At 34.9% G+C, this 23,756-nt stretch overlaps 1 protein-coding gene across 1 annotated transcript in view; it reads left to right on the forward strand.

The window, feature by feature from the left end:
• LOC135229035 (glycine receptor subunit alpha-3-like) overlaps nucleotides 1-23,756 on the forward strand; it is a 92,161-nt gene that overhangs the window by 3,252 nt on the left and 65,153 nt on the right. The window contains exon 3 of the mRNA XM_064278770.1: nucleotides 11,590-11,672. Within this exon, the coding sequence (XP_064134840.1) occupies nucleotides 11,590-11,672 (83 nt within the window). The remainder of the gene's footprint in view (nucleotides 1-11,589; nucleotides 11,673-23,756) is intronic.

Here is a 23,756-nt window from a genome sequence, read left to right on the forward strand (position 1 = left end):
GCTTATATTTACCTATCTGATATCCATTTTACATAAATTATTTTTCAGGTGTGTTTATGTCTTAGATTTCTTTTGGGTCTCCAGCCATTTTTCACCTTATCTGTCCAATTTCCATCCTTTGTAACATGGTACAGCTAGTAATTTATCAATAAACTTTGAAAAAAAGAGAGCAGAAGAAATAAATCACTGTAATATGTTAAAAAAAAAAAAAAAGATAACAATCAAAACCTTTATCCTGATTCCTGGCAAAGACCTTATTTATATTTCAGTTATTCACTTCACATTTCTCAGAAGACAGTGTAGCATTTAAAAATGAATACCAGTACGTAACGATAATTAATACCAAAACATAATCATTAATTTCTGGCCCTTTGAGCTCAGGAACTAATTCAGCCTGGGCTGTTCATTAAATATTAAACAAGTACAAATTCAGTAAGTAGGTCCTTATAGTTACATACTTCAATGGTTTGTGTTACATCTGAAAAACCTTCTAACATGGAATGATTACCTTAAAATGCTTATGATAAGTTGTGAAAAACAGGACATCAGGTACAGAATTCATCTCATTTTTCTTAAGGCAAGGAGAATACGCTTTGCTTAAAAAAAGAAAAAAAAATTGCCGTCAAGTCAATTCCAACTCATTGCAACCCTATAAGACAGAGTAGACCTGCCTCATAGAGTTTCCAAGGAGCAGCTGGTGGATTTGAACTCTCTGTCTTTTGTTAGCAGCCAAGCTCTGAACGCTTACATGACCAGGGCTCCATGCTCTGCTTAGAAACAGGCCAGTGTTTTAAAATATTTATATCATCAGTCAAGTGTTTTAAAACATATCATGATGGGCTTAATATTAAGTCTTCAGGCTTAAAGTGAATTCCTTATACTTTATCTCCCTTCTTACTTTTTTGTTCATTTCATTTCTCATAAGGAAAGGAAATATTTGATATTGAGTTTGCCTGCCAAAAATCAAGGATAGTTTCTAGTTTTGTCAGGTAATAGACTAAGGTAGAAGGAATGAGATAAAAATGTTTACTCTTACTCGCTTACTGATGATATTGAAAACTTTTTTTTACAAAGTGATTTTATAAATAATAGTAATCCCTTCATCTCAAAATATTGTGTCTGCTTTCACATTTTTTCTATTTCACATGAACAAATTTTCTTTCAATAAATTTATTACTTCCTAAGAGTAACAAGATGGTATTACTCTACAGTGATGTTTCATTTTCATCAGATTTCTGAAAAAAACTAACACATTTGTTAATCTTGAGTGATTAAGTTACTAAGAACATATAGCATGGCCCCAATATATGTCCACCAAACAAAAGAACTGCAAAGTATGTAAAGCAAAAACCGATAGAATCGAAAGGAGAAATAGACAAACCTAAAACTACAGCTTAAGACTTCAACACAGCTCTCTCAACAATTGATGGACTAACCAAACAGAAAAGTCATCAAGGTACAGAAGAACCCAGTAACACCATCAACCAACAGGATCTAATGGACATTTCCGGAACATTCCACCCAACCACAGCAGAATGTACACTCTGCTTAAGTGACCACAGAATATGTACCAAGATAGACCATAACGTGAGCCATAAATGAACTTCGAAATACTGAAATGAGTTTAAGTCGTACAGAATGTATTCTCCAGCCACAAGGGAATCAAACCAGAATTTAATAATGAAAGGTAACAGAAAAATCTCCGGTCACTTGCAAACTAAACCACACTGTTCTAAATAATCCATGGGTCAAAGAGGAAGTCTGAGGTCGGGGAGGGGATACAGTAAACTGAATAAAAATGAAATTAAAAAATATAAATTTGTAGGGTATAGCTAAAGGACCTGTAGTGGGGGCAGGGTGGGAATTTATAGCACTAGATGCACACACTGGAATAGAGAAAAAGTCACAAATCAAAATCTAAGATCCCTCTAAGAACCTAGGAAAAAAAAATCAAAATGAACCAAAAAAAGGCAGAAAAAAAGAAAATAATAATGATACAAACAGGAGTCAACAAAACCGTATTCACAAAATTAGAGAAAATCAATGAAGCAAAGAAAATGGTAATAAAATGGATGCAATCCTAGCAAGACTTCCAAAGAAAAAAATAGAGAAGACAAAAATCACCAACATCAGAAATGAAACAAGCAGCTTCATAATCACTATATGCCTTAAAGACATCAAAAGGAATATGAGGGAATACAATGAACCGTTTTATGTACATAAATTTGACAATTTAGACAAAATGGACCAATTCTTAAAAAAAAAAAAAACGTAAATAACCACCTAATATAGAATAGATAATTTGAATAGCCTTATAACTACTTGAGGAGCCCTGGTGGACTAGCCGCTCTGAGGGAGAAAGATGTGACAGCTTGCATAAATCCTATGGGGACAGTTCTACCCTATCCTATATGTCCACTATGAGTCAGAATTGACTAAACAGCAGTTTTTGTTTTTTTTTTTTAACTAACCAGTTGCGTTCTGGAGACCTCGTGTATGTCAGACTAAACTGTGTTCCGTAAGGTTTTTAATGGCTGATTTTTCAGAAGAAAAAGGAGCAGCTGGTGGATTCAAACTGCTGACTTTTTGGTTAGCAGCTGAGTTCTGACCACTGTTCCACCAGGGCTCCATACCTATACAGCTAACATTAAAATGAAAACTTTCCTTCTAAGATCGGGAGCAAGGTGAGGATGTCTGTTCTCTCCTTTTGTAGTCATCACAGTGCTGACTGTTCTGTCTAGTGCAACAAGGCAAAATGGAAACAAAAGATATAAAAATCAGAAAGAAAGAAAACTGTCCCTATCCAGACGACAGCAATGTATATATAGAGAATCCAAAAAATCTACAAGAAAAGAAAATAGTCTTAACACCAATAAGTGAGTTCATCAATGTTGCAGGGTCCAAGATAAACATCAAATAGTATATATATTAGCAATGAGCATGTAGACATTTACAGTTGCCCAAAAAACAAAGATGCAAATCTAACTAAACCCGTACAGGACTTTCATACTAAAACTACGTAACACTAATGAAACAAATGAAAAAACTGCAAATAAATGAAGAAACACAGCATATCCATAGACTGAAGACTCAATCTCCACAAATTGATATACACATTTAACACAATTTCTATCAAAATTCCAGCAAGATATTTTGTAGCTAAAGACAAGATTATTGTAAAATGGAAATGGAAAGCCCAGAAACTTAAATAGTATAAACAAATTTGAAAAACAATAATAAAATGCTGAGAAACACACTTACCTATTTCAAGACTTGTTGTATAGCTACAGTAATCAAGCATGTATGGTATTGGGGAGGCATAGACTCTTAGATCAAATATGCAGAAACATACACAAATATGCCCAACTGATATTTGATAAATGTGCAAAAGTAGTTCAATGAAGGGAAAGCGGTCTTTTAACAAATGGTTCTGGAGAAATTGGACAGCTGCTGGTTACTTTTTTTTTTTTTTTAACCTAAATCTTACACCTTTCCAAAAATCAACTCAGAACTAATCAAAGACATTACATTAATGTAAAACATGTAAAAATATAAAACTTTTAGAAAAAAATGCAGAAAACCTCTGAAATCTGTGGCTATGCAATGAGTTAGTTCTTGAAGTTGACAACTAAAGAATCATCTATAGAAGAGGAAATTGATAAACGGGACTTCATCAAAATTAAAAACTTTACTTAACAAAAGACCCTGTTAAGAAGATGAAAATACAAGCTACAGAGTGGGAGAAAATATTTTCAAACCACATACTCAACAAAGGACAAGTGTCTAGATTATAAAGAACTCTCAAAACTCAGTAGTAAAATAACAGAAATTCCAAGTAGAAAATGGGCAAAAGACATGAGACATTTCCCTGAAGAAGATATACAGACGACTGATAAAAACCAAAACCAAACCAAACCCATTGCTGTAGAGTGGATTCCGACTCAACGGAGCCCTGGTGGCTCAGCGGTTAACAGCTACAGTGAGTTACGACTGCTAACCAAAAGGCTGGCAGTTCAAATTCACCACCTGCCCCTTGGAAACCCTATAGGGCAGATGACTGATAAGCACGTGAAAAACATTCAACAGCATTAGCCATTAGGAAAGTGCAGTAATTGCATAGCTGGAAATTTATACTAGAGAAATGAAGACTTGTGTTCACACAAAAAAACTGTACGTGACTCTTTATAGAGGCTTCATTTGTAACAGCCAAAAAATGAAAATTCTCAGATGTCTTTCAGTAGGTGAAAGGTAAAATAACCTGTAATGCATCCATACTATGGTACACTCCTCAACAATAAAAAGGAATTAACCTAGATGAATCTCTAGAAAATTATATTGACTGAAAAAGCCAGTGGCTGCATACTACGTGATTCCATTTATATAATCTTCTTGAAACGACAAAATTATAGAAGTGCAGAACAGATTAGTGGTTTCCTAAGGTTAAATAGGGAAAGCAATTGCAAGTCAAGTGGGTATGGCTATCACAGGGCCACAAGTTTCTTTTTGGTCATGGAAATATTCTGTATCTTGATTATAGCAATATCAGTATTCTTGTAATATTGTACTATAGTTTTGAAAGATGCCGCAATTGAGTGAAACTGAGCAAATGGTATGCAAGATCTCTCTGTATTGTCTGTTACAACTACATGTGAATATACAAATATTTTAAAGTAAAATGTTTAAAAAAGCATAAACGTATACTTTCTCTAAGTAATTTTAATATAGCTTAATTGGGTATTTTTATGGTCATGGTGCATTATTTGTTTAAGACTGAGATTTCAGATATATACCCATGCATTTACATCAATATAGTATGCAATAAATGAGATAATAGAAACTAAGAGAATGTATTCAACGTTCAATTAACTGTGTTAGAAAAATCAGCTATTCTTTTTCTTAAGTTAGTAACTTCACATCGTATACAAATTAAACTCCTCAAAAAAGTAAAAATAAAACTAGCATATGACCCAGCAATTCTACTCCTAGGTATATACCAAAAAGACTTGAAAGCAGACACGTAAACAGCGACTTATACACCAATGTTCATTGCAGCACTATTCATGTTCGCCAAAAGGTGAAAACAACCAAAATGCCCATCAACAGACGAATGGATAAACTAAATGTCCTACATACATACAATAGAATACTACTCAGCCTGTAGGAGAAATGAAGTCTTGATACATGCTATGATATGGATGGGACTAGAAGACACTATGCTGAGTGAAATAAGTCAATCACACAATGACTGGATGGCAACAGGTTTGGTTAAGGAGCCCTCGTGATGCAGTGAATAAAGCAAGTGGCTGCAAACTGCAAGGTTGGCAGTTCAAAACCACCAGCGACCCTGTGAGAGAAAGATGTGGCAGTCTGCTTCCACAGAGATTTACAGTCTTGGAAACCCTATGGTATCACTATGAGTTGGGATTGTCTCTACGGAAGTGAAACCTTCCTTATTTGCAAATAAAAAGTTTACTGAATAACAGCTTCCACTTATAGGTAGCAGCATCCAATCACATGTATCTCGAATCACTTGAATTTTCTAGAGTTCTATCTCTGTTTAATTTTCTTTCAAAAATACATCCATAAAGTATATCATGGCTCCCAAATTCAACAAAGCCAGTGTTAGTGACAGCAGCAACAAGAGCAAAGAAGTATTGATTTAGAAGTGAAACATAAGATATCCCATACAGTTTGGCTAAATATATAATAAGGTGTGTGTACAATGTCCAAATCACATAACATCCTATTTCACAGAATGTATGTATGACTATATTCGTAAACATAATTGGGTTTGTAAAAATACACATATACGTAAATCTATACAATAAGTTTAAAAGGGTGCACAATACTTTCAGAGTAATTAACTACGGAATGAGGAGTAGAATTTGGACAGAAATAAATGGAAACTAACTTTTATCATATATATTCGTACTGTTTGAATATTTCAGAATCAGTATGAGGTCTTACATATGAGTTAAAAACACATACTTAGGTAGCAGAGGCCTTTAACCTGAGGTCATGATACTTGACACATCTGTGTTGTGGATTCATATTAGGTATTGGAATCAATGACAGGGTGCAAAAAATTTTTTTTTCTATTTCTTTCCTGCTAATTTGAAAATTTCCTTTAAGAACGATGTTTTGTTATTTTAATCGTACTATAAATTACCATGTCACTTCAGACAGGTTTTGAGTAGCAGCAGGTCAATTAACTGGGATATCCCATGAAACCATGACTTTAAACTTCCAAACTGAGAAACCAAATTCAGTGAGGTATTTAGTTGTACTTAAGCAGCCTTGGCAGCTTTTTTTTTTTTTTTTTTTAATATCTATCACACATTTACCAGTTCATCTTTTTACAGGCGTCCAACTTATTGACATCAATGACATTAATCGACTGTGCAACCATTACCCTGAATCTATACAAATTTTCAATCAGCATAAACAGAAGCTGTTTCTTAATAAGCAATAAACTCTCCACCCCCCTCCCTACTACCGCAAGGTACACTACTTAATTAAAAGATTGCATAAGTTGGAGATGACAACTATACTGAAACACTGACTAGTTTCAGTCCTAATGCATCATAACAGAGAATCCTAAAAGTTAATTAGTACATGTAAAAGCTAAATAATTTACATAAGATTCATGAGACCTTATTACTATGGCCTTTGGAAATGCTCAGAGGTTTTCTGTCTTGAAGGGAGGAATAAAACCGAAGTTACATCTCTTATAAATGGCATCATCAATTAAGAAATGCTCCCAATTCTTATATTACTTTGATTAAAAATATGGAATAATTCAGAAATGCATCTGTTTTCTTTCAGTACAAAGTCTGATGAAACAGGTGCTGTTTCTCAGTGTACTCTGCTCCTAATTTTTGTTTGCTGTATCCTGGCTGACATGATCAAAGAAGAGATTTATTTTCTGTGAGTTGTTTTTGGACATTTCACAGGACTTTGAAATCTTTGAATCAAATGGTTTCTTTGTGAACAAAATTTGTGTTAGAAGAAAATCTCTTTCAATTTACAAACAGAGCAACTGTGATGGTTCTGGAAAGATCTGGTTTTTAGGCCTGTTAAAAGCAGACTGTCCCGGCAAATGTGACCCACTGAACTTATGTATTTACCTGTACTTTCTCCTCAAACCCCATAAAATAAGAAATAAAGTGATTATAGGGTTAAAAATGGCATTAATATAGGAAGCTAAAACTACCGCATGAGTAATGATGACATATCTTAGGAAGCTTGAAAATGAATGCATGGGTGAAAACTGACTTAGTAGGCTGAGATAGATGGAACCTAAGCCTTACTGAAGGAACCCAACAAGAAAGTAAATGATTAATTTCCTTAACATTTAGAAATTTGAGGTAGCTTAGACTTCAGAAATGGCAGCCTAGAAAAGAGCTAAAAGAAAAAGAATTGATTTAATGCTTGTAGGAGCCACAGTGAACCCCCAGATACTGATTTCCTCACCTCCCGTTCAGACTTGGGCAGAAAGCAGGAGGAGGGCAGAAACTCTCACAGAGGTTGTGCCAAGGGCTTCAGAAGTCAGGGTTCCTTGTGCAACTGGGTCTGTCATTAGACATCATACCAAGAAAATGAGGACTCCAAGAGGTTTGCATAGTGAATAATGATACCCTTAACCTCCCTAAAATGCTGGAAGCCAGACCTAAACTGCTCCCACCAAGCAAGAAACAGAATACATGTGTGATGGAGAATTTGTTAACTGTGAAGTAATAATAGGGATACAGATACTGAAGTCGTTGTTAAAATGAGACAATTATTAACCCCAGGAAAAAGAAAATATTATACAAGAGCTGTAATGATAGCAAGCTGCTACGTTTAACCATGACCAATACTTACGTATTCATAACGTGTTAATACTGAAGATTGTTTAGGCATAGATTTCTATATAACTAAACTTGGTAGATTGGTGGAGAGTTAAATGTACACAGAGGAGTGGTATAAAGGGAAGTAAATCCCTTGCAGGAAATTAATAAGCCGTCAAAATTGAAGGAAAAAAAAAAATAACATCAATTTAGATACATGAATGTAAATGACAGAAAAATAGCTATAGAAAGGCTGCCTCTGGACTTAGGGATGGGGAGGGCAAAGGTACAACTGTTTTTTATATGCTTTATAGAACTCTTTGAACCTTTAAATCCTATGGGTGCATTATACTGATAATTTTTAAATAAAGGATTTTTCAAATGAGGGCTTCAGAGCAATACACATGACTTGAGATCACCAGGTTTGGGATTTGATTTTGCTCTACTTTTAAGCTAATAAATGGCTTGTTACTGTTTTATGGGTGCTGAAAGAAGGCACAAGACTCCTGGGTCAGAAACAAAGGATCTATCTGATTGTTCACGAAAAGCAAGCAGCAGGAGTGTCAGCATATTTGACAAAGCTCTTCCTTGCTCTCAAGGCCCCTCGGCATACTACGTTGGTCCCAGGTGAATATAACACACAAAGCCTGTTTATGTCACAGTTGTGGAACACTGAGCTTGGGAATTCCAGTGCTTTTATAGCAAGCTATAAGCAAATGTTCTCTTTGTCCAGGGCAGCAAAGTTAACTCAATTCTGAAAATAGTAGTTGTTATTGCCTTTGAGTAGACTCCAACTATTACAGAACTTCTACTGATGCACTGAATTTAGACCAACCCCCCCAGAGTTACCTATCTTACAATATTTTTAGAAATAAATTAAATAAGTATAAATATTTAACTGTGTATTTAAACATATATAATACGTATTTAAATATATATATGTATAATTTAGAATAGTATCTAGCACAGTAAACCAAGAGGCAATTGTCTTTATGATACTAAGTTTAGAAATATTAGGAAATAATATAAATACTTCTGATTTTCATAAAGACACTAAAATAAAGTCAGACAACTTTTTTTTAAGTTCTTCAATTAGTGATTGGGATAGACACCAGGCTCTAGGCAACATTTGCTCAAAAAATAGATAATATACTAAGTTTAAGGAGGTCAGATATGATAGGCAGCTTTTCAAACATTACTACTTCATCAAACCAAGACTTCTTATGGGACAAATAAAAAATGCCGTAGCCTGTTTGTGTGTCTTGTCTCAGAAAGAGGACTTAGCGTCCTTTCTTACACAAGTAGACATTCATTTCTAAAACAGTAGATGGTGATTAGTTGTCACTTGATTTAGGTTTCTTTTGATGTTCTCTAGACATATCTTTAATTTTTATGTAATGTTTTGATAAGGAAATTCAGCATAACATCCCCCAAGTTGGCACATATTTTTCATCACTACGAGATTAAAGAAGTCTTTGTTTTGTACCTAAATCAAAAAAGAAAGAAAAGTCAGTAAGTAGATTTTCCAGGATATGATTTATGACAGAAGTTCTACAAACAGTGCTTTTCTTTGCCAAATAATTCCTTTCAAGCACTTTTTTTTTTTTAATTATGTAATGTCTCTCATTTTATGTCAGAAAAATAGCCAGGATGTGAATTGGACATTACAAACATGGTGAGTGGCTGGAAGATTCTCAGGACGCTATTTACTTCTACCCAAAAGGTCACAGCATTGATGCTCCAAGCCAACATTTGAAACTGGCTGGCCAGAGAGCATTGGATGTTTGGAAAATGAATGTGTGTAAGTTCAAAATGTACTGGAGCATTCACTGCTACTAAACCCTCTGATGAAGCCGAGAACATCGTGTCCACCTACTTTTACAGACACCTACTTAAGACAGGTTTTAACCTGTCTGAGCCATAAAAAAGAAAAAGAAAAAAAAGACTTTTAAAGAGTGAACTCTATGAACTATTTTAGGGTATTATGAACTCTGACTTGAAAAAGCTTCCAAACGATCCTCCTGAAAGCCTTCTTTAAAAATTCAACAGCTTCATGTGTCTACGCCTCCCAAATTATGTTCATTTTACCTAACTCACAAGGAGTATTATGGCACATACCATTATAACTTTATGACTATTGTCTACATATAAATGCCATTTTGAAGAGTCTGGTTACATTTTGTAGAGCTGCTGGTTACTTTTTAAAGTTGAAATGTTTTCTACATGTGATACAGTCAGTCATTTTTGTGCCAACTTTGTAAAACTGGGAAGGAGGAGGGGGACAGTAATAGGAAATTTCATTATGAGTGGGGGTATAGAATATATTAATAATGATTAATAACTAATATTTTAGTGTTTATTGTATGCCAAACACTTGTGTAAGGTCTTTAAGTCATGTATTGCTGTCAATCACTCTCTGGGGTTAGGTACTATTATTTCCTTCATTTTAGAAATGAGAAGACTGCAGTGAGGTAAAGTAACTTGTCTGTGATCACAAAGCTTAGGTTGATTTATCCATCTAGGGAGCTTGTTATCAGGGATCTAGTTACCGACTCCTATTCTTAATTTCAACGGGAATTCCTCCAATAAAAGAGGCTGGCTGGAGAGTTCTCACAGAAGAGTTTGTTTGAATAAGCTTGGGTTTGTTTGAGTCCGAGTCTCTCCTTCTCAGGTCTCAAGAATTTCATGTTTTTGATAATCCCTGAAGAGATTCAGGATAATATACTTTTCCAACATCAACAACAAATACACAAGTGATGCATAAACTGGAACGCCATTGTATTAATACTTTCTGGAAGGAATTTTTACAAAGCTTTTCCAATGGGTAAATGTTAGTATCTACCATCCAGGTTATCCTACTTTGTGTAAGACCAAATCAAAAGTTTGCTTGGTGATGGTCTAGATAGTTCTTGACTGTCCTGAGATCTGATGAAATACTGAAGTCCAAAACATGAATCCTCACTGTAATAATTAGAATACACAAGTCTTCTGGATTTAGGATATTATTTATGTATTATTCACTAACAATTTGTTCAGTATAGTTACGACGATGGCTGAAATTTGTTACTCAAGGTTGCTTTTCTGCATTCTGCTTTTCCAAGCTCAGAACTCAAATTCTGCTGAAACCGTCATCCCTTTTAGCCACCATCCATGTGATTTTGGGAGAAAATGTGCGTTTTTGCATTTGGTATCAATTTTGTAGAATCCAATCCAAATTTCTCTTTTGGGTGTGTCTTCTCAAAGTGTAGATTCTTTTAGATGCGTACAGCCTTCAATAAATCAATAAATGTGTCTACTTGGTTGTTGATACATACAGCTGTATGTATCCCCTCTTCAAAAAAAAAAAAAAAAAAAGATTTATGTATAAAGGGATGGCCTGTTTTATGATAAATAATGTACCCAGACTGGAGATTTTTATATGAATAGATGTTAGTAGTTACCAAGCAATATTGTTTTTCAATTGTGCTTTGAACCATTCACCACCATCACCAGTTGCTCTTAAGTCCGTTCTGACTCATGATGAACCCCTATGTGTCAAAGTAGAACTCTGCTCCACAGGGTTTTCAATGGCTGATGTTTCAAAAGTATATTGCTAGAACTTTCTTCTGTGGTGCCTCTGAATGAATTCGAATCTCCAAGCTTTTGGCTAACAGTCAAGCAGGTTAACTGTTGGCACCATTCAGGGACTCCTACCTTAACAATAGATTATTAATATTTGCCATGAATTTCCTTTAAAAAGAGTTATTTTGAATTCTTTCAGATTGACATTAACACTGTCCTGTCCAATGGATCCCCAAAATTTTCCAATGGATGTTCAAACATGTATAATGCAATTGGAAAGCTGTAAGTATGAACAACTTAACTTTCTCTGAATACTTTGAAAAATATAGTTTATATGAACTTTTAATGCCTTGTATGGATAATTTATTTTCTAATTGTTTTGGTTAGATTTTCACCAAATAGGCATGTATTTCACCAGGTATTGAAAGGAATGATATCTATCAAAACATGTACTCTATACTATCATAAAGAAACAAATAAAAGGTATAGAAACAACAATTTTTAAGTCTGAAAACAGGTATATGTCTCCATACAAACCATCAAAAGTAAAAAGATAATAATCATTAAAAACAAACTTTATTTATTGAGTAGCTGCTATAGACTAAAAAATTTTCGTCTTATTCTCACCACAAAGATATAGTTATTTCCATGTTTTCACATATAAAAATGGTCATTTTAGGTGATTTGACCACTGTGTTCCAATTTATAGAGGTGATTTTAACAAACCAACTCTCTGGCTCCAAAGGTGTGATCTGCCATACCTTCCTACAGCCCCTTAACTACTGTTTGTTCAGCGTGTACTCTGCTGGGTATGTTATGTATGTTAACTCAAGAGAGAAAAGAATTTCTCACATTTTATCAGAAACTTATGCAAGCTTGCAGGCATCCTTTACACTTATTCTTCCAAAGTGTATCCAGATACATTATTGTTAATGTTAACACAAATGAAACCTTTAGAACCTTCAGTTTCTCTGAATTTGTGTCATCAACCATAAATTAATTGCTTTGTAGTGTTTAATCCCATTTAAAAAGTCAGAATTATGCACTATTTTTTTCCTTGTAGCCCTGTATCTATTGTACCAGGGGAAAAAAAGCCTGTTTTGAAGTGTTCCTTGGGGAAAATTTGAGGGTATAGAGTGGCTCTGAGTCCGAATCCACTTGACAGCAAAGGGGAGGGATTTGCTTTTTGGTTGGTCACTTCCGGGTCTGAGGCAAGATATGCAGTATGATGCTGCCACTAGATGGCGTGCCTGCCTCGTGGGAAGTGCCACCATTCCCTATATTTGGTTTCTCTTTAAAATAAGTAGAAACATCAATTTGTTTGATAATAACCATTTCTTGTTAAATTTAATGCGTTAGTTTTGTAAGTAGTTCTTAAATGTCAAGCATACATATAAATAACTAAAATAAGTGAGGGGAAAATAATATCGTTTTAGTTAGGGGGGTACTTAGCAATATTAAATAGGAGGGGCAACGGAAGATTCATAGCAGCGCAGATTTCTGAACTGTACATAAAGAAAGGCATTTTGAGAACAGCCGTATTCTTTATCTTTGTTGCAACTAGGTAAATGGTAGGAAATAGAGAAAAAAATTATGTGCAAAACAGTCTAAGACAAGACTGGTACACTAGTTAATAAGCACTGGATGTTGGACATTATTCAATAGTAAGGAGCTGTTCAAGATTTAGGAGCAAGAAAATGACTTCGTTAATATTACAGACCACCACCAATCAGTTTCTGTACCGTGGTGGCTGGTGTGTAGCTATGATGCTGGAAGCTATGCCACCGGTATTTCAGCAGAGTTTCCACACTAAGACAGACTAGGAAGAAGGGACTGGTGATCTACTTATGAAGGTTAGTCCGCGAAGGCCTTATGGGTCACAGCAGAGTATTGTCTGATACAATGCTGGAAGATGAACCCCCTGGACTGGAAGGGACTACACAATGGACTCAGACATACCAACGACCATGAAACTTGTGCAGGAAGGGCAATGTTTCATTCTGTGCTAGGTGCGATGGCCATGAGTTGGAGCAAGTTCAACGGCAACTAATAATGACTTGCCTCAAAAGAGTATTTCTGCCAAATGAACCAAGATTATTTGAGAAGATTTCGTAATATTCCAGCAAAAAGAATAGAAAGTAGGGACAAAAAGGAGTGATGTGAAATATGCAAACAATAGAGGTTGATACAAATTGGATGTGAAAGCTGCAGGCACCAACGAATCAGGGCTGAAGAGCTTAGATAAATGGGAGCTTTATCAGAAAAAGAGAACATAGGACGAGAAGTACCTGATGAAACGCATATTGGTAAATCCAATTTTATGTGTTTCAGACTTTTTGGACACTAATGTCTAAAGCCAAAGGAAGATGTTTGAAATAGAGAAACACTTTAAGAGACACATACTGAAGGCTTCAAAGAATCAAAGGCATTAATTTAAAGTCAAAATACGGAGAAGAAAAACAAGGACACACCCTTAAGAAATGCCTGTATTTGGGGTTTTTCAAAGAAATTCCAGATCAGGGGTTGTCATAGAGGGCAAATTAAAGGCAGTATTATTCATTCTCAAAAGAGAAGAGGAATTCAAGGAGAGTGTTTAATAGGAGCAAATGCTGAAAAAAAAGTTTTAAAAACAATCATTAAAAAAACAGTCATTGCTATTATGACAATCAAAGAAAAATTTGATTAAAATGATGAGGGTCAAAGTTAGATTCCAAAAGAGTTAAAAAAAATAAATACATAAAGTGGGTGACGAGAAAGTGGGAGTAGTGAAAGAAATCTGTTATTATGTGAATGTTAGTTATTAAAGAAAGATGAGAAGAATTACATGCCTGAGGGATAGCTGAGTCACTGGACTTCTTTTATGGAATAAGGGAAGATCACTGGGGTTATTTTGCAAGACACAGGGCTGACATAACAAGATTTTGCATATTTCTGCCTTACCAAGAACGTTTCCAAATCAATATAAAACTCAAAGTGGAAAAATGGAGCTTCTTGCCTCTACCCCTAATTCCTCTTTCAGGAATAATGGGATTAACTCAACTGGCCGTTTATTATTTCAGAAACATTAAACATCCCCTAACCTCTTATTAGAGATTATTTTAGCCCACAATACAGACAATGTTTACTAAACACCATCAGCAGACATTAAGAAAATCCTGTCAAAGTAGAAGTTACTAAAGTAAAATTCTTGTTAATCGAATTATTTTGGATAATTTTTTACATAATGGCCTTAAAAGGACAAATTAATGAGTTTGAGTAAAAATGAACAAGAGAGTAGTTTCTAAAAACACTCAGGAGCTGTAAAGGGTCCATTGCCTACTGCTGAATGAATCGTGACTGCAGAGGGAGAAAACAAGGCAAATGGAGGTGAGAGATATGGAAAACAAGAGGGAGAGAAACATGATTTAAAAGCAAAAGTCTCAATGGCCTGTGATGATCAGATGAACTTACTGAAAGTTAATAAACATTCAATATATGTATGTCAGTGGTGAGGACTCTTCTAAGTAGCCTGGGAAATATAAATTCCTTTATTCATCAATTTAAAAAATCTATCAAATATCTGGAAACCCTGGTGGCATAGTGGTTAAGTGCTAACCAAGCGCTAACCAAGAAGGCGGCAGTTCAAATACATCAGGCGCTCCTTGGGAATTCTGTGGGGCAGTTCTACTCTGTCCTATAGGGTCCCTATGAGTCGTAATTGACTTGATGGCACTGGGTTTTATCAAATATCTGATATATGCCTTGTACTATACCGGGTGATGTAGCAATAAATACTGCACAAAAGTCTCTGTTTCAAGGATTTCAAGGACTAGTGGAGGAGTTATTTGTTGAATGTAATAATTCAATTAAAGATGATAAGCATATATAAACAGCAAACTAAGTTAGCACGAAGAAGAAAGTGAATAAGGGAAGAGCTATATAGAGGGTAAATAAACAAATTGGAATAATGCATTTTATTTAAGTAAGCAAGTGCCCCACACAAACCCAAAAGTATATACACATGACTTGGATTTAAAATCTTGGGTGATATAAATTATTATATAAATTATTAGTGAGGAGAAAAAAAGTCCTAGAGAGGAGATATGCAGGGAGAATCCAAAGGGAAGGAAATTTTTCCTTAGAAATTGATGAGAAAAACAAAGACAAGTATGAGTCTTCATTAGTTAAGGATAACAACCAAAACATAAAAATAGAGTGAATAACTTAAAAGCCAGAACTAAAAATTTCGATTCACCTAATGAAATATGGGAAAGAGGAAAAACAAAAGAAATAAAAATAACGTATTATATATATATACTTGTATATACACATAAAGCATATATATGTACAATACTTTATTTCTATTCCTTTTATTTTTTTCTGCTTGTTTTTTTTTTTTTTCCCCACCAGTCTCTGAAGAAGGACATCATGCTCTGTAAAGCAGAGGGTCAGTGAAAAAGAGAAAGACCCTAAACCAGATGCATTGACACCAGTGGCTCTAACAATGGGCTCAAGCACGACGATTGTGAGAATGGCGCAGGGCTGGGCAGTGTTTTATTTTGTTGTACATAGTGTCGCTACGAGTTAGAACTGACTCAATGGTACCTAACAACAACATATATAAAGCATAACAAGAGAGCAAAAAATAGCTCTCAATATCAAAACTATTAAAACAAATGCAAATAGATTAAATTCACATAGCAAGATAAAGAAATTCCCAAAATTGAGGTCCACAAATGTCAAGATTAACAATATATTCTCAAATAAACACTTCTTAAAAATAGCATGCAAGAAAATTTGGAAGAAAAATGGAAAATTTGTATCAGACAAATATGTCTTAGAAAAATCCATGATAATGATTTCAATTAAATAAATTGTAGAAAAAAATAGATGGCTGCCTGTATTTTGACAAATTTTATAACCTATTCACACTCTGATGAAACTCTTTAAGAAAAATAAAATTAGATTACATATAAAAAGTACAGAATGAAGGGAAGGAAATAGTAAATACACCATATTAGAAACAGTAAAAGAATTTTCAATGAAACTCTACCTTCTTAAGTCATATCTAGTGGCTTGCCACTAGAAAGGACTGCAGAATCTGCTCAGGTAACTGTGGAATAAAAGCCTAAGTTTTATCTGAAGAGGAAGAAGTCTGTGGAAAAGAAATCCATGTAGATACCTAATTTAATCCTAAATTTATGAGAAGTTCGAAGAGCTGAGGCAATAATGAGAAAAACAAAAGAAACTTTTTGAAGTCTTCAAGAGATTTGCTAACTAATGGGAAGAATTAAGCATAAAGACGGTTCTACCAAAGTTTCTCTCAATCGGAAGAATTGAATGTTCTACATTATGAATTAGAAAAAAAAGTAGGAGATTAACAGAAAAAGTAGAGATAGATTTCTGCTTGAACATGTTGCATTTCATGTGAAAAAAAAGTTCAATTAGGAATTTATTTTGGATTATTTGAAGTTTTGGAGTAGAGCTTGAATTAGGAGTGGTTATGGAGATACAGGGAAACCCTGGTGGCATAGTGGTTAAGTGCTACAGCTGCTAACCAAGAGGTTGGTAGTTTGAATCCACCAGTGGCTCCTTGGAAACTCTATGGAGCAGTTCTATTCTGTCCTATAGGGTTGCTATGAGTCAAAATCGACTCAATGGTAGTGGGTATTTGGTATGGAGATACGGAGAAATACGTTTAGAAATCTTGTATACAGTCATGAATATAAATGAGCTCTCTAAAGAACATGAATATGGAATATGAGGAAAAAGAAAGAGCAAGGGAAAGAGAGCATCACATAATTTAGGAAAAATTGAGGACAGAGGAAGAAGTAAAACAGAGAGACAATGAAAAACTCTTTGTGACATTCTAAAAATGTTTCCTAGGGTTTTTTTTTGTTGTTGTTGTTGTTCTTAAATAAATGTCATTAACATAGTTTTATTAATCACAGGGGTGTAGATTCATTCCATTGTACATAAGGTTGCCCTGAGTTGGTGCTGACATGACGGCATCTAACAGTAGCAAATTCCTAGAACACTTGAACTTCACAAAATCGAAAATTGACATTAAGGATAAATCAAAATGTGTTAGCTGTAACAAAAATGGTGTTCACCATAGTGGTCTACTCTGCTGATACTTCAAGTCAAATGAAATAATCGCAGTAAAATTCAAACTTTACCCTTACATTGACTTCGAAAGCCATATCCCGTCACTGAGAATTCCACTGAAGCCAAAGGAATGTTAACTCCATTTATATGTCCCAAGTTCACGTTTCCCTTATCAAATGTAAAGGCTTACCCCATAACAAACTTATTCCTCAACTCTCCACAGAGTATCACCTGCTACTTTTATATAAGCCAGAAGTTCGACATCCCATGTATTCCTTTGGTATAGAATATCCTTCAAGAAATCTCACAAGAGAATTCTGGGATAAATACGGTGATGCATGCCTTTGAGTGTGAATAAAAAGTGTAGGTTTCGTTTGTTTCTCTTTCTCTTAAATACTTATTTTTTACTCTCAAGTTCAGCCAGAAAACACAGGCCAGTTACCATGACAACTTGCCTCTCCAAAATTTTTATCCATGGACCAAAACACCAAGCCCACTGCCTTCAAGTAGATTCTTAATGAAGTAGTAATAAAAAATAAATTGTGTGTGCACAGAGATGATTCTACAGTGAAGCTCTTCTTTCCATAAATGCTTTATTTAATTTATGTAGTATTAAATAATTTGATTTCCGATTTTCTTGTGCAGTTATTGCACTAATATATCAAACTGAGTAGAGTTCCTAACAAAGATGAGCTAAACAGGTAGTCCCCGACTTACGATTTGAGTTACCATGAACTGCACTTAGAACTACCCTTTTTGTTTATGACTTGAGTATTTTTATGTGTGTGTCAAAATATTACTGCAAGTTTATATGTAGTGTATCCAACCGCCAAAGGCAAAAAGATTAGATTTACAAAGATACTGATAATAAAAGGCAATCACAATGAAAACTAAAAATTAAAAAATGAGGTATTTGACTTGTGTCAGAACTGACCTATGATGGAATGATTGAAACGGAGCCCCGTGCTAATTCAGGGACTACCTGTATACTCAGTAGTCGCTAGCTTGCCTTCTCAGGATTAGGCTGTATTCCCTTAGTCAACTCCAGGATCCACTGCATGTTCCTTTTTTGTTTTGTTTTGTTTGCTTGTTTTTTTTAACTGTATAAATTAAAACGTAAAGCTCTCTTTTGGAAAGTCAAATTTACATTGATATCACAGTTTTACTTATAGATGCATTTTGTTTACCTTGTAAATAGCTCATCTATGAGGAAAAGAAATACAGTTGCATTATAATTTAGATTATGCCCTTAAGAACTTTACACTCCAAAAAGGAATAGAATAAATGGAAAAATGAAAGGTTTAATTTTCAGCCTTTTAAACAAAAATTTCTAAATGGGCAATTTTTCCATCAGTGAAAAAAATAGGTTTTTTCCCCCCCTTAATCATGGAATAATACTGGTTAATATTTAGAGTCATAATAATAAAGCTTTGTTATTAATTAAAACATCAGATACATAGATGTCAGATATATAAGGTATCACCATATACACAAAGATCTGATTTTTTTATTTTTTATATCTGAAATGTGGATAACAAAAGGTGAAACATTACCAGTGTGTAAAAGTTAAAGACATTTTGATTATTTAAGTTCAAAAAGAGATGATAAAAAAATTATTCAGTAAAGAAAAGGCTGTTTTCCACAAAAAACAGCCTTCATTCTTAAAATTGAAGAAAAACTAATTCGTAAGAGTCAACCTGAAAAAAAAAAAATGTACTGATGAAAATGTAACAAACTTTTAAAATAGGTTTTAATGGAGATTTTGGACAGAAATTTCTAAACATAGATGAGGTATTTTCAGTATTTAATTTTTCGGATTCATTTCAAAGCCACTTCTGATATTACTTAAACTGGTTATTCTAGGATATATGCTAAGACTAGCTCAGGCAGAAAATAGGCTCAGGCGATGACTTTTCACAATTATTTCCTAAAAATCTCTACTGTTATTCAAATTCTTTTATAATTTAGTACTGTGGATGTCATTTAAAACAATGCCTTTTGCCTGACCAGTCATAAATACAATTATTTCCTGTTTTCTGAGTATCTGCTATTTAAGCCTTTGTAGATTAGAAAGCACAAGTCCTCCCAAGACAAAAACGTTCATTAATGAATTAGTTTTAAAGTTATCTCCCACTTAACCATTAAATAGTCTATCCTAAGTATATCTCTTCTCTCGATCCATCCAAATCTTTGTAGATTGTGATTTTGCTGATTTTCAGGGTTTTTTAAACACTTGAAAATGTAACATAAATATGTAGCCAAAAATCTAACAAAAAGATGGTGTCACAATAGATTTATATCTGATTTCATCTTGCTGTTGCTATAAGTTGTGGTTGGGTCAGTTCCAACTGATAGCAACACTATGTACAACAAAATGGAACACTGCCCCATCCTGCAGCATTCTCTCAATCATTGCTATGTCTGAACCCATTGTTGCAGCCATTGTGCCAATCCATCTGGTTGAGGGTATTCCTCCTTTTCAATGAGCTTCTACTTTACCAAGCATGATATCCTTCTCCAGGGAGTTGTCCCTCCCGAAAACATGTCAAAAGTGCATAAGATGAAGTCTTGCCATCATTGCTTCTAAGGAACATTCTGGCTGCCCTTCTTCTAATACAGACTTGTTCATTCTTCTGGCAGTCTGTGGTATATTCAATATTCTTCCCCAACACCATAATTCATTCTTCTTTGGTCTTCTTTTAGTCCTCAAAGTGACATCTTTGCTTTTGAACACTTTAAAGAGGTCTTTTGCAGCAGATTTGCACATTGCCATATGTCATTTGATTTCTTGACTGCTGATTCCATGGGCATTGATTGTGGATCCAAGTAAAATGAAATCATTGACAAGTTCAATATTTTGCCCATTTATTGTGATGTTTCTTACTGGTCCAGTTGTGAGGATTTTTGTTTTCTTTATGTTGAGGTGTAATCCATACTGAAGGCTGTGGTCTTTGATCTTCATTAGTAAGTGTTTCAAGGCCTCTTCGCTTTCAGCAAGCAAGGTTGTGTCATCTGCATAACACAGGTTGTTAACGAGTCTTCCTCCAATCCTTATGCCCCATTCTTCTTCATATAGTCCAGCTTCTCGGATTATTTTCCAAGCATACAGATTTAATAGATATAGTGAGAGGATACAACCCTACTATGCTCCTTCCCTCAGTTTAAACCACACAGTACCCCCTTGTCCTGTTCAAAGGTCTATGTACAGGTTCTGCATGAGCACAATTAAGTCTTCAGGAGTTTCCATTCTTCTCAATCTTATTCATAATTTGCTATGATTCACACAGTTGAATTAATTTGCATAGTCAACAAAACACAGGTAAGCTTCTTTCTAGTATTCTCTGCTTTCATCCAAGATACATCTGACATCAGTAGTGGTATCTCTTGTCCTCATCTGAATTCACCTTGAATTTTTGGTAGTTTCCTGTTGATGTACTGCTGCAACTGCTTTTGAATAATCTTCACCAAATTTTACTTGAGTGTGATATTAATGATATTGTTTGATAATTCCTGCATTTGGTTGGATCATCTTTCTTTGGAATGAGGACAACTATGGATCTCTTCCAGTCAGTTGGCTAGTAAACTGTCTTCCAATTTTCTTGACATAAAAAAGTGAGCACCTCCAGAGCTGCATCCGTTTGTAGAAACGTCTCAATTGTATTTTGTCAATTCCTGAAACCTAGTGTTTTTATCATTCCTTTCAGTGTAGCTTGGACTTATTCCTTCAGTACCATCAGTCCTTGATCATATGCTGCCTCCTGAAATGAATGAACATCAATCAATTCTTTTTGGTACAGTAACTCTGTGTGTTCCTTTCTTCACTTCTGATGCTTCCTGTGTTGTTCAATATTTTTGCCATTAAACCCTTCAATAGTGTGACTCGAGGCTTGAATTTTTTCTTTAGTCCTTTCAGCTTGAGAAATGCCAATTCTCTTCTTCCCTTTTGGTTTTCTAACTCAGGTCTTTGTACACTTCATTATAATACTTTACTTTATCTTCTTGAGTAGCCCTTTGAAATCTTATGTTTGGCTGTTTTACTTCATCATTTCTTATATTTGCTTTAGCTACTGTACTTTCAAGAGCAAGTTTCGGAGTCTCTTCTTTGTGCTTTCTTCATCTATGATGTCTTTGATGTCTTCCCACAACTTTGTCTGGTCTGTGGTCATTAGTGTTCAATGTGTCAAATCTATTCTTTAGATAGTCTCTAAATTCAGGTGGAATATACTCAAGGTTGTATTTTGGCTTGCATGGACTTGCTCTAATTTTCTCTTGGCTCAACTTGTACTTACATATGAGCAATTACTGTCTGTCTCACGGTTGGCCCCTGGCCTTTGTTCTGACTGATGATATCGAGCTTCTCCATCATCTCTTTCCACAAATGTTGTCAGTTTGATTCCTGTTTTCCAGCTAGTGAGGTCCATGTGTATGGTCACTGTTTATGTTGTTGAAAAAGGTATTTGCAATGAAGAAGTAATTGATCTTGCAAAACTCTATCATGTGATCTCTGGAATCATTCTTATCACCAAGACCATATTTTCCAACTAGCAATCCTTCTTCTTTGTTTCCAACTTTCACATTCCAATCACCAGAAATTATCCATGTGTCTTGATTGCATGTTTGATCAACTTTAGACTGCAGAAGTTAGAAAAATCATCAGTTTTCTCATCTTTGGCATTAGTGGTTGGTACATAAACTTCTATAAGAGTTGTATTAACTGGTCTTCCTTGTAGGTGTATGAATATTATCTTGTCACTGTCAGAATTGTACTTCAACATAGGTCTTGAAATGTCCTTTTTGATGATAAATGTGTCACCATTCCTCTTCAATTTGTCATTCCCAGCATGGTAGACCACATGATTGCCTGATTCAAAATGACTGACACCAGCTGATTTCATCTCAATAATTCCTAGAATATTGATCTTTATGTGATCCATTTCATTTTTGATGACTTCGAATTTTCCTAGATTCATAATTCGTACATTCCAGGTTCTCTGATTATTAATGGATGTTTGCAACAGTTTTCATTTTGAGTTGTTCCACATCAGCAAATGATGGTCCCTAAAGCTTTATTCCTTCTGCCTCATTAAGATCAACTCTACTTTGAGGAGGCAGCTCTTCCCCTCTTGTATTTTGAGTGCCTTCTGAGCTGAGGGCCTCATCTTCCAGCACTATATCAAACAATGTTTCACTGCCATTCATAAGATTTTCACTGCCCAATTTTTTCAGGAGTAGACTGCCAGGCCCTTCTTCCTAGTCTGTCTTAGTCTGGAAGCTCAGCTGAAACCTGTCCACCATGGGTAACCCTGCTGGTATTTGAAATACCAATGGCATAGATTTCAACATCACAGCAACTCACAAACCAACACAGTATGACAATCTCAGGTACGTGGGGGATCAAACATGCAACATTTTAAATTTTCTAATTTGGCTTTAGAAAAATTAAGTAACTTTCCCAAGGTCACGCAGCTAAGAAGTAAACTGAACAAATTCCCATTAATTAATACTTAATATTTTACCTTTGTCTCAGTTAAATGTCATCTTGTTAGGTTTAATCCATAATTCTACCATTGTAATCCTTCTCCCTCCTAGTTCATCATCCAGAAAATTGAGTTATGCTATTAGGTTCTCCCCAAAAGGCAGGCCCAAGAAAATTCTTCAACAATGCACTAAAGTTATTCTTCCTGATAAAGTATTACTGAAGAAAATCAACAATTGCTCTTTCAATAAGTTATAAATCACTCAAACGTATTATCATCAATACTCATTTTGAAATGGTCTTGTTCACAAGGATAATGTTGTTGTTCTTGTGTGCCATCAAATCCATTCCAACTCATAGCACCCTTATAGGACAAAGTGGAATTACCCCATAGGGTTTTCTAGGCTGTAATCTTTATGGGATAAAATCTCTCGTGGAGTGGTTGGTGAGTTAAAATTGCTATTCTTTCAGTTAGCAGCCAAGTTAATCAACCATTGTTCTGCAAGGGCATTAGAATTTGTTGAATATCTTGCTGAAAACAAAACTACTTCTAGCAACTCTCAGAGCTCTGGTGGCTCAGTGGTTAAGAGTTATGGCTGCTAACCAAAAAGATTGGCAGTTCAAATCCATCAGCCACTTCTTAGGAACCCTATAGGGCAGTTCTACTCTGTCCTTTACGGTCTCTATGAGTTGAAATCAACTCAATGGCAACAGGTTTTTTAGTATCCCTTAGAGTAAACTTGAATATATTCCCAGCTTCAGTCTCTTAACAGCTTTTCAAGAACTTTCTCATCTATCTGAGA

This window comes from Loxodonta africana, chromosome Y (genome assembly GCF_030014295.1).
Source record: "Loxodonta africana isolate mLoxAfr1 chromosome Y, mLoxAfr1.hap2, whole genome shotgun sequence".
Lineage (NCBI taxonomy): Eukaryota > Metazoa > Chordata > Mammalia > Proboscidea > Elephantidae > Loxodonta > Loxodonta africana.